This window comes from Aythya marila (assembly GCF_965140915.1).
Source record: "Aythya marila genome assembly, chromosome: 4".
Classification (NCBI taxonomy): domain Eukaryota; kingdom Metazoa; phylum Chordata; class Aves; order Anseriformes; family Anatidae; genus Aythya; species Aythya marila.
In genome coordinates this window covers 3,371,567-3,386,341 of record NC_139045.1, presented here as the reverse complement: position 1 = coordinate 3,386,341, position 14,775 = coordinate 3,371,567, and the positions used below count along the sequence as shown (strand labels likewise).

General features: G+C 42.6%; 1 protein-coding gene across 1 annotated transcript in view; it reads left to right on the top strand.

The window, feature by feature from the left end:
* ALPK1 (alpha kinase 1) overlaps positions 1-13,069 on the top strand; it is a 40,224-nt gene extending 27,155 nt beyond the window's left edge. Inside the window, exons 5-14 of the mRNA XM_082758467.1 lie at positions 767-826; positions 2,468-2,554; positions 3,258-3,334; positions 4,561-4,656; positions 5,187-5,291; positions 5,724-7,560; positions 8,363-8,516; positions 10,071-10,233; positions 12,085-12,271; positions 12,865-13,069. Of these exons, the coding sequence (XP_082614593.1) occupies positions 767-826; positions 2,468-2,554; positions 3,258-3,334; positions 4,561-4,656; positions 5,187-5,291; positions 5,724-7,560; positions 8,363-8,516; positions 10,071-10,233; positions 12,085-12,271; positions 12,865-13,061 (2,963 nt within the window). The 3' untranslated portion in view covers positions 13,062-13,069. The remainder of the gene's footprint in view (positions 1-766; positions 827-2,467; positions 2,555-3,257; positions 3,335-4,560; positions 4,657-5,186; positions 5,292-5,723; positions 7,561-8,362; positions 8,517-10,070; positions 10,234-12,084; positions 12,272-12,864) is intronic.
* The last annotated feature ends 1,706 nt before the right edge of the window (positions 13,070-14,775 follow it).

The window sequence follows — 14,775 nt, the reverse complement described above, 5'->3', positions numbered from 1 at the left end:
TTTTTTTTTTTTTTTTTTCAGTGGGACCACTTGACGATGCAGACGATGCAGCTTACAAACCCCTCTAGGATAAATCAATATATTTATTTCTTAAATGTCCATCCTTCCTATAATGTGGGCAACACCTGAAGAATTTATAATATTTCATCTTCCCACTGGGAAGGTGTATTCCCACTTGTTCTTGGGAGAAGAAGACAAAGCCAAACATGCTTTGAAAAAGACAATTGAGGAATATCTTAAGTACAGAGAACAGTCTGAGATTCCCAGCCTGTGGGGTGGCCAGCAGCTCAGTGCCTGCCCCAGTCTCATTGCCTCCACTCCTGCCCTGAGTCCCGCAGCAGCCCAACAAGTGGGAATGAGCAGAGTGAGAACAGTGTCTGGAGTCGTGTGCCAATGCTGCTGAGCTTGTGCTAGCAGCTGGGTTGACTCTAAAACCAATGCACGGCCTTAACCTCCCTCCTAAAGGAGAGTTAACCATGGCTTTCTGAAGCAGGTGTCTAGCTAGAAATATTTGTCCCATTGGCATTTTTTTTTTGCAATACTTTTTATATCTACAAAATAGCTTGTATTACAGAGGTTCCTGCACACGAGGTAGCATCTAGCACTGCATACTTAACTGGTAAGTTTAGGCTAATTTCAAACACAATAAGAACACTGGGAAGAGAAGTAAAATTTGCCAGGGCTTTCACTGTTGAATATTTTTGTTCACTTCATACCACAAGGTATATTTTTGTACTCATTATCTATCTTTGTTTTGTTTTATCAGGTAAACTCTTAAAAGCTGAATATATCCTAAGCAGCCTTATTAATGACAACGGAGCAACAGGTGCATATATATTTATTTTCCAATTTTACAATTACTATTTTTTTGGTACTAATTTTGACAGTCACACAAATTTCAAATACAGCCAGTCTGACCTCTGTAACAACTCCTTACATCATGTTTCTCTCTTCATCACCATTCTCTGCTAAAATGTGGAAGCTGAAACCTTGTTTTGAAACTTCTACAATTCATCTTTGTATGTCTTCACTTGAGAGGAATAATATTCTGGACTGACAGCCTTTCTACTAATTTCTCTATCTGGAGAATTTTAAAATGTAGCCCAATTTCAAGCAATTGACTGATTGGTGAAACAAAATAAAGACAACCCCCCAGTCGCCAAGAAAACCAAATTTGTTGAGTAATGCTTATCCTCCACATTCACACTGATCTTGTGAACAAAATTAAAACTTTAACCTCACCCTGCAAAAGACTATAGTGCACTTACTTACAATATTTAGGAGTTGAGAAAAAAAAGAGAGCAAATTCTTCATCTTAAAGCACTTTCTTCAATTACTGGATAGACAAGCAAAACTGTAAAATGGGAACTTTCCTTAATGTGCAATGATACTTTTAGAAATGTCTTCTTTTTCCTTTTTGTCAAATGACTATACCGCTGGCCATGTGACTTGTTTCAGATCTGGAGGGATGTGTAGAAACAGTAAGAATTCACACATTTTGTCAGACGTTCAAAATCAGTATTTAATTACGGGTTTGAGACAAATATATTTTAGGTTTTCAAACCTGTTAACTATTTGCTTAGCCTTCAGAGTTTATATAGTCTTGCTTTGCCTACAACCATTAAAAAAAAAAAAAAAAAAAAAAAAAAAAAAAGTCCGTTCTGGTTTTTAGTGTTCTGTTTTTGCGTGAAACTGAAATTCTTATACAAGAAGGGTCCTTACTCAAGACGGCTTTAAACAAAATACCAGATATCACTGTTAAAGTAGCAATGGCTCTGCATTTCATCTCTGATGAGATTGTGTTATTATTTTCAGATTATTTTCATAATATTTAATGATAATGCTTAGTTAATGTTGAAGATGTGTTGTTTGTTTAACAGATACTTTGTGCTAAGAGTTGCAGTGAAATGGTCATATTAGGAAAGCTTAGTGGTTTCATTTTTTATTATAATGAGACAGTCAATATAGATTTGATAATGAAACGCTTCGTTTAACTTTGTATAATCATGCTGTTTTAATGCAAAAACTTTTGTTTTAATCTTCATGATACACTGATATCTGAAAACATATTTTGCCAATGATTCAAAGTATTTTGTTCTGTGTATGTACCAGTGATGACACGGATAACCATGTTAATCCTTTCGAATGCTTGTTAGTGCAACTCTGTATAATCTTTATACACAGTGACTTTTTGTTGCTTCACAGAAGACAGGAACCTTTTGCTTTTTATGTTGTTCTTATGCTCTGCGTAGCTGTCATTCAAGCTACATGCTCATATAGCTGTCTGCTTATATTCCTTGCTTCACTGACACTTTATCATCTCTCTGGCTGCAAGGCCTGACTCAAACCAGCTGAATTCAATGGAGAGATTTCTGGCAATTTGACAGGGTTTAGGTTCTTCTCAGAGGCCTAAAATGATGGCAGCATTTTTTCATTCTCTACTGAAATTTTCAACTCTTTTTTTCAGGTACCTGGCAGTATGCTAATGAAAGTGATAGGATCCTTGTTCAGTCGGTCTGTTTACAAATCAGAGGACAGATTCTGCAAAAGCTTGGTATGGCTTTTTTCTGTAAATATCTATTCAAGGTTTCTCCCTTTTTTTTTTTTTTTCTTTATAGTCAGGATTTGCAATAATGCATTTGTCATATGTCAGAATTTTAGCTTGTGTGAAACGTCTGCCTGACATCCATAACACAGCCACAGAAGATGAGCTATGCACACGTCTGTTTGAAGAAGCAAGGACCTAGAGCCATGTACCAAGCAATCACATTTTAAGAATTACCATCTTATTATTAATTTAACCAGAAGCCAAGGAGCATCCTGCAATATTGTTTCACTCTTCTGCTAACACTTTTCCCAATTCCACTGTTCCCAAAAGCATGCAGTAGCTTAACATGGGTACATCCCGGCGGTTTCTTCTGTCAATATAAGGTGATCCCTAGCATTCAGAATGATGGACTTTTGTACTCCAGGCTTGGTACTTGGGGCCAGCAGCCTTAATTTTACACTTTTGCCATAACCTTTCATCTTCAGCAACTGTTGAAATGAGGTCTTTTATGAACATAAAATGTGTGTTTATACACAGCCAGAAGCTAAAAGAAACTAATGTTCACTGTCACCAAAGCAAAATATGCCATGACGTGGTTTTATACTGTTTCCAGGGCTGCTAACTCAAGAAGATGTAAAATAATCTCTGCCTATTTGAAGCCATCGGTAGCAGTAATCTGCTTAGTGACTATTTCTCTGGTTTATTTTAGGGATGTGGTATGAGGCGGCAGAGTTGATTTGGGCTTCAGTTGTAGGATATTTCAAACTTCCTCTACCAGATAAAAAGGTAGGATCTCCTTTTCACTGTGGATAGCCTTGCCAATCTAATAATCATTCCAGATTAGCTTTTGTTGACCTCAGTCCTGTCTTTTAGAAATAAAGTTTCAATTATGCATCTCAGACACGGTTAACATTAGGGATGAATATTCCAGTTGGTCTGTGTAGCACATTGTTTGTTTCCGCATGCATGCACAGACTTACAGACACCTTTTTCCTGCAGGGAAATGGAATGATAGTTTTCATTAGTGATAAAGTGATTTCAAAGTGATGGTTTTCATTAAGCAGAATTGTCTGAAGTGAGCCATCACCTAGGATGTCACAGGTGTCTCTGACAAGGACAAACTAATCCCAGAACACAAGCATAGATTTGGGTTTCTTGGTTTGGTTTTCTTGTTTGTTTTTTTTTTTAGCATTTCTGTTTGCTGAAATGTTCTCAAGCTGCCCTACACTATCTGTTGTGAGTGGTGTATGTCCCCTGGCCCTGCAACATCTGAACGCCTTGCAGCAGCTAATATATCTGTCTTTAACACTTTTGTGAGGCATGGTTGCACTAATCTTCCCACTGCCAATGAAGCAACAGTCATACCATGTGTCCGTAGCTAAACAGGAATGTGAACCTAAGTCTTGCAAGTCCTGGGGTGATTCTTTAATAATTTTTGTAATTGTATTCCAGCATAGGATATACCAAAAAAATAGACCTCATCACCTCTCCTCTCCCATACTTAAAAGCTTGACTTGAATCTCAGAACATCCCTATGAGACCAAAGACGTGTAGTGAATTTTGCAGAAAGTGTACAGATACTTCCTGGCATTCTCAATTATTCAGCTGGGCAGGCCCTTAGCTATCAGGTGTAAATCAAAAGTTCAGGAAAAAGACTTTGCTTTCATTGTCACAAAGAGCACCCTGGAAAAATATCTAAGAAAAATGCAGTGCTATTGAAGTTGCTGTTGAAGGCAAGAGCTAGAGGTTATCAGAATAACTGCCACTCACAGAAACTCATCAGGGTCCAGCATTTTCTGCGAGTTAAAGTTAATAAAACCCTACCAAGATGACCTGAGTTTCTCAGCAGTTTCTCTTTGGATCCTTTTTGGTTCATTTTGTTGGATTTTCAGTGTGGGTTGTGTTGTTTGTTTGTTTTCTGGTTTGCCATACATAGAAACTAAGTAACTGTAAGAACTAAAGTTCTAAATACATGGGAAAAAACCTGCCATCATTTTCCATTTCTTTTTCAGGGAATTGCTACCTCCTTGGGTATTATAGCTGATATCTTTTCTTCCATGAATGAGAAGGATTATACACGTTTTAAAACCAATGCTGAGATTGACCTGGTAAGACGTGGTTTAGTAATAGTGTGTGCAGATTCTTCAGAAAAATTGTATGTCATTGTCCCAGATTCACTCACATTTTGTCCACCCTCCAGTTCCTCTCCTAAGCTGAGAGGGCTGAAGAAAATTCTATCGCTCCCATTGATAAAGTTCATTAGCACCTAGATGGAAAAATGCTTTGCTCCAGGAAAAAAGAAACAGTAAAAATATTTAATGAGGGTATATGTGTGTGTATGTGTAATACACAGATGATTTACAGAGCCCCAAACTGACACATCTATGGTAAACATGAGCAAAAAGGCTCTTTCAGAAATACGGTCGGCTGTTGTTGTGTAAGATTTGATGCCCTACTCTGTCAAGATTCAAAGGCATCAGAAGCCTCAGGGAACCTACAAATCCCAATGGACTCAGATGACCAAATCCCAAGCTGCCTACCTCCAGTCTAACAGGGTTGCCTGCCAGGTAGACACTTCTCTTTGAAAAGAGAGCCTTTAAAATGAGGTTTCCCCTTCTGCTTTTTTCTGTTTCACCAGAGCCTTCTCCGGGAGTTCAACCATCGCTTACTATCAGCTGCTGAAGCCTGCAAACTGGCGGCAGCCTACAGCCAGTATACCCCACTGTTTGTGCTCACAGCAGTGGTAAGTATTAGTCCTCATTCTGGAAGTACTGTGTGTATAAAAGAAGAGTCCAGGCTACTAAATTTGGCTGTAATCTAGCTTCCAAGCATCGTGCTGTACGATATGCTCCTATCTGTGTTGTGGGTGTAACGATACATGTTACTCTGGACTCCAGTCTGAAGCTAAGCAGATGGGAAGAAAGCAGTATCTGTCTGCAGAGCGAGGATGGGCTTTCGAGCCCACCTGAGAGTGTTGCTTCTCCTGTAAATAAAGATGAATTTCAAAGGAGAAAGAGCAAGATTGTTTCCTAACAGAAACACAGCAGCAGGCAGTTAGGGCCAGCATTTTCTTCCAGTTGTAAAAGGGAAAGAAACATATTTTTTCCTCCTTTCATTTAGTTGAGACAGAGGTGCTGTTTTTTAATTCCTTGATTCCTCTTTTGTCCTCTCCCAGAACATCCGTGGGGTGTGTTTGCTGTCCTATAGTCACTCCAAGGACTGCCCCCCCGAAAGAAGAAAGTTCTACTTGTCCGAAGCCAAAGAATCCTTCGAGATCGGCCTCCTCACCAAGAACGAAAACGGTCCTGTCACCAGCAAGCAGGAGCTCCATAGCTTTATTAAAGCTGCTTTCTGCCTCACAACTGTGCATCGATGGCTCTATGGGGACAGTGAGAAGCTCCATGAGGTGGGCCAGCTCTGTAAGGAAGCCATGGGAAAACTGCACACGTACAGCACTTCACTTGCAGAAGAGGAAGAGAAAGGAGTGCTTGCCAAGGAGATCATGTCTCTGATCGCGTCTGTTAAGAAGCACTTGCAAGTGGAAAGCTTTCCTAATTCTGACGCCAGGTCTTACATTCCAGACAGCTACAAAAGCGCAGTGCAAAAACCTATCCTGCAAGGGGAGGCCAACTTTGAGAAGATCCTTGCCAAGCATTCTCAGCATCATCTGTCAGTGTGTGAAGTGTTTAAAAATACTTGCAGGATCCATAATACCACACCAGGAGAAATGCACACTGGAGCTTGTGTCACAACCTTAAAAACAGAAACCAAAAACATAGACACTGTGTGCACCACTGAAGAAGCAGTGTGCCAGAGGAAAGGTGCTGGCAAAATGGCCAATACTCAAAAAGCAGAAAGTAGCTCAGAGAGACTCAGTGGCCAAACAAGAAACAAATGCATCGCCTCTGATGTGATCAATATTTCCTTTGAAGAGGAGACTGAACCATTTGAAATAGTAATAAATGATGGAAACAGTGCTTTCGGCAGATGGCAAAACAGGAGCCAAACCACCACCTCAGAGAACTCGTGGTGCAAGCTGTCACCGTCAAGTTACTCCTCCAGCTGGGAGGAACTGAGCTGTAACAGCGGCCAAGAGCCTCACAGGGAAGGGCAGCAGCAGCAGAAGGGCTCAGCAGAGGAGCAGTGCTGCACAACAGAATCTGCCGAATACGACCAAGCAGCTCGGCTGCACTTGCTGCCTCCAAGAGCCCATCAGCCTTCTCCTCGAGAGCTCCCGCATGGCTCGGTGGGGTCTCCTCACGCTCCCCCGGCCAGAAGGCCTGGGCAGGGCAGCTGCAGCACCACGGACAGCGGGCTCGGCCCGAGGCAGGCACCCAAATCCCGCTCGGCCTGGGTGGAGTCGGCGGGAGGAACCGGGGGCAGAGGTGAGGGTCCCTCGTCTGAGCACAGCCCCGCCACAAATGGGGTGGCTGATGCGGAGTCTACGGGCACCGAGCCAGAAATGGCCAGGGAGGCCCCTGTGGGTAACTGGCTGGGGAAATCTCCAGCCGTGGCCGGGAACAGGTCTCACAAAATGGTTGCTGTCGACCCCCAGGCAGAAACGGTAGATGACACCGAATTTGATTTCATCAGTATTGGAGACCTGGTAAACAATTATCCCACAGCGGCCGGTCCATATCAGCCAGCTCCGGGTGCACCAACAGCTTTACCCTCAGGGGGAAAGATGTCCAAAGTCAACTACTTTGACTGCGCTACTACTGAAGAAGAAGAAGAAAAGCCTCAGGACAGGGTGAGCAGCCAGAGGCCATCTCTGAGTCCATGGCACAACTCAGCTCAGAAGCCCAAGTGTTCCCCTGAAGGTCCATTTCTGAACCCAAGGGGAAATGGTCTCGCCTTTACACCTGGGAGAACAAAGGAAGAAGTCCTTGATGCTCGAATTCTGAGGGATGATGACTACGTGCAGCTTCTGGCAGGAGTAGAGCATAACTGGCTTGTCCAGAGACTGACGCCTACTGGAATTTTTAAGCCTAAACAGCTTCATAAAGCATACTGTAAGTTTCCACACAGTAACAAGCATTTTCATGCAGTGATAGCTACTCCCATAGAAAACAGCCTTGACTCAGGCTTTTTAACATCATGTTTTAGTCATCACTTACCAGGATTTTTTTGTTCTTTGGTGAATTTTTGTACCAAAAAAAAAAAAAAAAAAAAAAAAAGCAATAGAAGAACACTCCCTTGAAACTTTTTCTTGTATTCCTACCTACCCATTTGCACAACAGTGACAGCTTCATGGAGATGGGCTCCATCTCCATGCCCACTCAGTCCCTCCTGCTTTATCCATTCATGCAATAGGTAACTCAGGCTACTTGGTTCCCTGTGCTGGTTTGTTGAGTCTATTTTACCCCTCTCACTTGAGCCCATTTAAGTTCAATATTTCATCCCTTTGAACTACATGTATGTATTTGAGATAACGATTATAAAGTTTATCATAAATAACAGTTCAATTTATTTGCTGAATCTTAATTTGTGGAACTTTGTTCAATATACTAGGAAATATATAATTTAGGAGCAACATCTCTATAGGATGCCTCATTGCGCTCATTAAGTGCAATCTACTGGGGGATCGGCCCATCTTGCTTGTTTCAAGCCTGTTTAGATATTTTTGTCCTTGATGTAGAACATCTATCTCTGCACCTCAGTGCCACTTAGCACATATCTTTTTGCAGAGTACTTTACTTTCAGAGGAGCCTGGATATCTTATATCTCCTAGGTGATGGTATATCACCCCTCAGCTCAGTCTTAGAGCAATCTTGTGGAATTGTCCAGACCACCTGTTGTGTCTTCTTTTTGTAGCAGCTCTTCTTTTGAAATACTCAAAGAAATCAGGCCTTTGGACAGGCCAGGAAACAGCTGTATTCATCGGGGACTACCTGAACGTGGCAAAGGAAGGCAAACAGAGAAATGCATTTTGGATACACTTCCTGCACCAGGAAGAAAGCCTGGGAAGGTATTGACCAAACCAATTTTTGAAGCAAAATGAATATCAATTCTACTTCTGTGTAAATATGAATGAAAACTGCCTGGTACGATTAATCTTATACCTGTGATTCAGCTAGTCCAGTGACTTATTGGAAAATAGCTTTTATCAGGTATTTTCAGAAGATAATACAGGTTTTTTATCTGGGCAACTACAGAAATAGCAGTCGCAGTGGCAGAAGATTGTTCCTTTATTCTGTTTCTGTTAGTTTATGTTTGGTTAGATTTTGGCTGGTTTTCTATAGCAAGACTGTTTTATTGCTTTTCTAAATCTCTTGGGCATTTTGTCAATCTTTAGTAGGGTAAATCTTCTTATCACCCATTTAGCTCTCTGATTTTGACCTTTTGGGAACAAAAAAGCTACTTTACTGTTGTCTTACAGCAGCCATGTTAGTGTCTATCTGCTCATGACAGGTCTTAGGCCCAAACTCACCTCCATCTGTTCTGAGATAATCTGATGGGAGATTAAGTGACACTGCCTTTTTATATGACCTCTAGCCTTGCATTAGAGAATTCCTATTTCTGATCTTCCCTAACACACAAACAAAACATCTGTAATTCAAAATTAACTTTTTTCTTTTTTTTTTTTTTTAAGACAGTTTTTCCCCACATAAGCAGTAATAAACCTGACAGAGATTCCAGAGTAGGCCCTTTCATTAATCAAGCCCATCTATTCTTACTTAATGGGTAGGCAAAGCAGCACTTCATGTTGCTGAAGAGGGTAGAAGCACAGAGTGGCATTAGCACCTCAGAGACAGACCAAACTTTTTGCTTGATTTCAGCTTCCTGTGGAGACACCAGCAATTGTTCTGTTTGTAAGCCAAGACAGACAGGCTTACACCTGCTGCGGTCTGAAAGAAGGAACCCTAGGTTAATGTGATGCTGGGCCCGAGAGGCTACCCTAGCTGGCACGATGCTACACTTCCATGTACCCAGACTCCAGCCTAGAATCACTTTGCAGCAAGCTCATTATTAACACACAGTGAAGGAGCAACAATGCCTGTAGGCAGAGAAGTTTTTCAGTCACTTTTAATTTTGACAATGGGTTTACACAATGGATCCTTTTGATCTGAAAGCAAAGTTAAAAAGACATATATGTTTCACATCAGAAAAGCTCTGCTGGCTGCTAATCACAGATTTTGGATTGTTATTAGAAGTATCTTATGAATTCTTATGGGTTAAGAACAGTAGTTTAAGTACCTCTGAGTCAGATCTCCCTTCAGAGTCAAGAAGAGTTGACTTTAAACATTCCATTGCTATGAAACCCTCATCCCAGGATTTGGTTGATTTTTACAGCATTTGATTCCTGTAAGAGCTTTGGGAGAAAAAAAGAAAACCAAAAAAAAAAAAAAAACAAAAAACTTTATGGTTTGATGTTTGTGTACGGTAATGATGTTTGTGTACCAGAAGTAGAGCTTCCTGAGTACAGTCTGCTGCAAACCTGGCTACACCAAAGGTTGTTTTTTCTTTTGTTTTGTTTGTTTTGTTTTGTTTTGTTTTGTTTTTATTTGTTTTTCTTGTTTAGGTATGTTGGGAAAGAATATAAAGAAGAAAAGGGGCTTCTTCATCATTTCAGTGATGTGGAACGACAAATGACTGCTCAGTACTACGTGACGGAATTCAACAAGAGGCTGTATGAGCAAAAGGTCCCCACCCAAATCTTTTATATCCCATCTGCAGTACTTCTGGTAAGAGCTGTCTTCAAAGCAATAGCACGGAATTGATGGGAAGTGGGTCATAAGTCAGTTTGACTTTAAATTACTCGTAGGTAGGCTGCCTGTAGGTGACGTGCTGTAATTCATGTGACCTTACCTGGTAGGTGTACTTGATTATTCAGGACAGAAGACATCCTTCAAACGGCTATCACAGAAAAGCTCTTTTCCTCAATAACAACCCCTTATCACAGCAATTCTTATTAGTTATTAGTTCCTATTAGGAGAGGAATAGGTCACTATATAAAGAAGTGGCCCACCTCAGAGAGAGGAATGGGGCCTGCCTAAGCAGAAGTGCTCTCCCTCTCACCGTCTGCTCCTTTTCCAATTGTCCCTGGCAAAGAACCAGCTCCGCCACACCTCTGTGTGGTCTGTGCTCTGTAAGGAGAAGGAAATGCCCATGCACTCCCTGAAGGTGAGCTCACACTGATGGTGAGGAAAGACTAGTGGAAACAGCAGGGCTTTGAGCTTCAGCAGGACCACAGGTCCATCAGGCACCTCTCACTGGGGACCATTCTGCCCCTACATCCCAACAGTTCAGCCTCAGACATTGCCTCCTGGGAGAGGCAAGAACCAAGTGGCCGAGAGCTGGCTGGGATGTGGAGAGTTATCCGAGCAAGCCTAGGGGGAAAGCACAGCAAAGTCATGAGAATTTATTGTGTCTGGAGTGGGTTGAAAAAAACAAGAATCCTGAAGCAAGAAGTTTTGAAGAAAAAGCAGTTTGGGGTTAGTCTTTAAACAGCAACAAACAGCAACTAAAATACCCACAACTCAACTGAAGAGTGGCCACATTAGATCAGGGAAGATGGCTATTTGTCCACTCGGTTTCAAACACACAGAGTTTGAGGAGGCTGCGTTCAACACACTCTTAGGGCACACCTTGGGGATCATACTGGCCTTCTGTGTTTCAGAAGTGTAGCCAGGACAGCTGTTGCTGCTCTTACTACCCTCTCTGCTCTGCGAGATGTCTGCAAGGGCAGCAAAGCCATGGACAGGTGGCCCTGCTGTGGCAGCACCCAGTCTGAGTGCTTAGAGGCAGGAGCCACATCTGTGTGATCTGGCACGGAGGTTAAACCAGACATCCAGCCCTCCGGGGGAAAGTTACAGGTCTTTTCCAAGTTCTTATGCTTAACTTTCAGCTGGACTTGTGTTTCAGATACAGAGAGCTAAGTAGCCTGCCTTTCCCTGCCTGCTACAGAGCTGAGTTCACTGTTATTAGTATGTGTATGAATTCACAATATTAGTATGAGTATGACAGCATGATATGTGTATTACTGTGTCTGCAAGCCATTCTGGCAGTAGGTCTGGCTCTATGCCACTTGCTAATAAGGCCTAATGAGAGCCTGGCACCAGCACTTACTAGTCTCTGAAGACAGAAATTACTTAAAAAAAAAAAAAAAAAAGCAACAACAACAACAAAAACTACAACAATAACAACAACAAAAAAATCACCCAGTGGTTATTTGCACATTGAAGAAGGACCAGGTGCAAGTTTATTCAAATCTTTTCATCTTTCTTGCTTGTTCTTTAGACGGTCTCCTGAAAGAAGTTCCTCACTTGCTGAACAAACTAGATATTTTTATAGAATTTGTTGCTTGGTTTGGCCTGCCAGACTGGCTTTGTGTTGGTGCCATCGTTGCTCTAGTGAAATGTGAGCTCTAAGCAGCCTGTGTTTTGAATCAGCAGTGGGTTAATACGGGGGATATTTCCATCCATCTTATGACAAAAAGTTCTAGGAGGAAAATGCAAACATTCCCTTAGAGGAGCTTTAGCATTCTTGCTTTCACATCTCTGCTTGGATGACTGTCGCTGAAACTCTCTTTTCAGATACTGGAAAACAGAACAATAAAAGGATGTGTGAGCGTGGAGCCCTACATCCTGGGGGAGTTTGTGAAGCTGTCCAATAACACAAAGGTGGTAAAGAACGAGTACAAAGCCACAGAGTATGGCCTGGCCTATGGCCACTTCTCCTACGAGTACTCCAATGGAACAGACGTCGTTGTTGACCTGCAAGGTTTGTATTGCGGTGAACTCCCTTTATTGCACATCCCCTCAAGCAGCAGAATATGCTGTACGAGGACATAGCCTCTCTAAACAACATAAGGTGAGGGAGGTACGTGCAGGTGCGTTTCTGCTGTTAGCAGTGCTTTTTTCCTCTGCTGTGTCACAGCAAGAGCAGAGAAGCTGCACGCTCCCCAGAGTGCCACAGGAGCTGTCTGCACCCAATTAGGCTAAAGCCAGGCTGCGAGGATGTGTCCTGTGGAAATACCTGAAGAAGAACCACTAAAATAGCGGGTTCTGTCACACTTCCTCCTTCCCAAAATTGGCAAGCCTAAAATAATTCCCTGTTTAGTTAATGAAGAACTAATCTCTTTGTTTAAAAGCCAAGGGTACAACCTTTCAGAATCAACCTTCATCACACGGGTGTCTCTGGGATGTCCAAGCAATATTCATTCAGTACCTCCTGGGGCTTCATTCTGCTTTTGCTGACACAGGGGTAAACCAGGAATCACTGAACTGACATGAGCAGAGTGTGGGCTGTACCTAGGTGGGACAGCTCAAGGCCCATGATGCTTGGTAAAAAAAGCTGTATCCTTTCTTCTGCAGGCTGGGTGACAGGGAACGGGAAAGGCCTCATCTACCTCACAGACCCACAGATTCATTCTGTTAATAGCAAAGATGTTTCACGCTCTAACTTCGGGAAGAGAGGGATTTATTACTTCTTCAATAACCAACATGTGGAGTGCAATGAAATCTGTCGTTGCCTTTCTTTAACGAGACCCTCAGTAGAGCTGCCAATGTAGACTCACACAGGAGAACCAAGCAGAAGATGACCCATAAGATGGGCAGTATCTTATCCTACACATTTCTAGGAGCATGTTGTCTTTGTGAGAACAGAGGCCCTGAGATGACGTGAGTCTGGTCAGCCATTACCTGCATCATTTTGGGAAAGTCCTGTTCCGTGCATCCCAGCTGGTATTACCATGTTACCATCTTGTGTACCATCTGAAACGCTTGTTCGTATAGCCATCTGTCAGACTTTGCAGAAGACTGTAAGAGGAGGCAAGAAAGCAGCCTCCAAAATTCAGCTAGAGGTGCGTTACAAGACTATATAAACATCCAGTGCATCAGCAGACCCAGTGAGGGCAACAGGCACCATCTGCTCTTCGGAAATGGAGTAGGAAACAGAGCAAGACAGAAGCAGAGACTTGTGTTTCAACCATCTGTAAAATGCACAGAAAGTTGTATAAATGCTTCCAGGAACAAATGGTGATGTTTCGGGTTGTTAAAAAATAAAAGCACAATTTCTTTCAGAGGGGTATATATGTAAAGGTGTGACCACACAACATTTAAATAGAAGGAAATATGGTTTTAACTGCAGCAGCCAAAAGAGTCTGCTGTTCTTCAAGGAGAAAAATACTGGTATTGAGCCAGGAAAAACTATACACGAATAATTTAGGCCTGCTACATTTAAGAAACTCTCGGGAGAGAGTGGAATAATTCTCACTTAAGAACAGCACATCTCTTCTGACTGTAACAAAACTGTGAACACCGTAAGTTTTGTGAATGATTCTGTGACTAATTCCCACAAAAAAAATCTCTCCGGGCATGAATGCGGACCCTAGTACAAAGGAGTGCTTCCAGGGGGAGGCCAGCATCGAATCAGCACTGGCACGGGCACAGGGTGAGCAGCCTTGGTGCCCGCTTGGGTTCCTCCTAGAGGAGAACAGCTCCTCCCTCTGAGCTGTACACCCTTACTCAGCACACCCTTAGCTCAGTACAAGCTGCAGGAAGACTCCCAGTTACCACAAGATCCTCCAGCACAAAATCCAGTTGTCACCACCCACAGGAGCTCCGTCCAGGGCTTATTGCTTGCAAACCTGTTTTGGCATGGCTGGCCCATCAGACTGTGGTTCAATGCATCCAAGGGCAGTGCACAGCCCTGGCTCTATGGCTACGTGAGCTAGTTTGCTGTGTGAGCTAGGCACTCACAGGTACAGCTCACATCAGCTATTCAGAGCAGGTGCTGGGGCTTTAAGGGGTTGCCTGTGAGTGAAAGAGGTGTCCTCTAAGTGGTATCTTTACACACTGCCCCTATCAACAGCCCACACCAAGACCTTATCCTCTCACCTGGGCTAGAGGCAGTTGCAGCTTTCTGCATTTTATGAAACAATCTTTTGTGGGATTGTATTTTGTTGTCTTGTGTTGTTTTGTTTTATTTTAAACTAAAACCTGACGTTCATTCAGGTGACCTCCTTGGACACTCACGAGCCACCACCTGGGGAACTGGTAAGTACGAAATGCAGAGTTATTTTTTCCTGCACAGGCTGCTTAGGTGGTAAGAATCAAACCTGACAGCACGGTCAGGGAATGTGTACACTGCAGAGGGCATATTTTTGCACATAGAGGCTGCATCTGCTTTTCTATTCCACTGGAGAGCAAAAGAGATCTTCGGCTCTTTCGGCACACCTCTCCCAGTGCTATTGTCCTAACCGGGAGGCCAAAAGCTACTTCTGT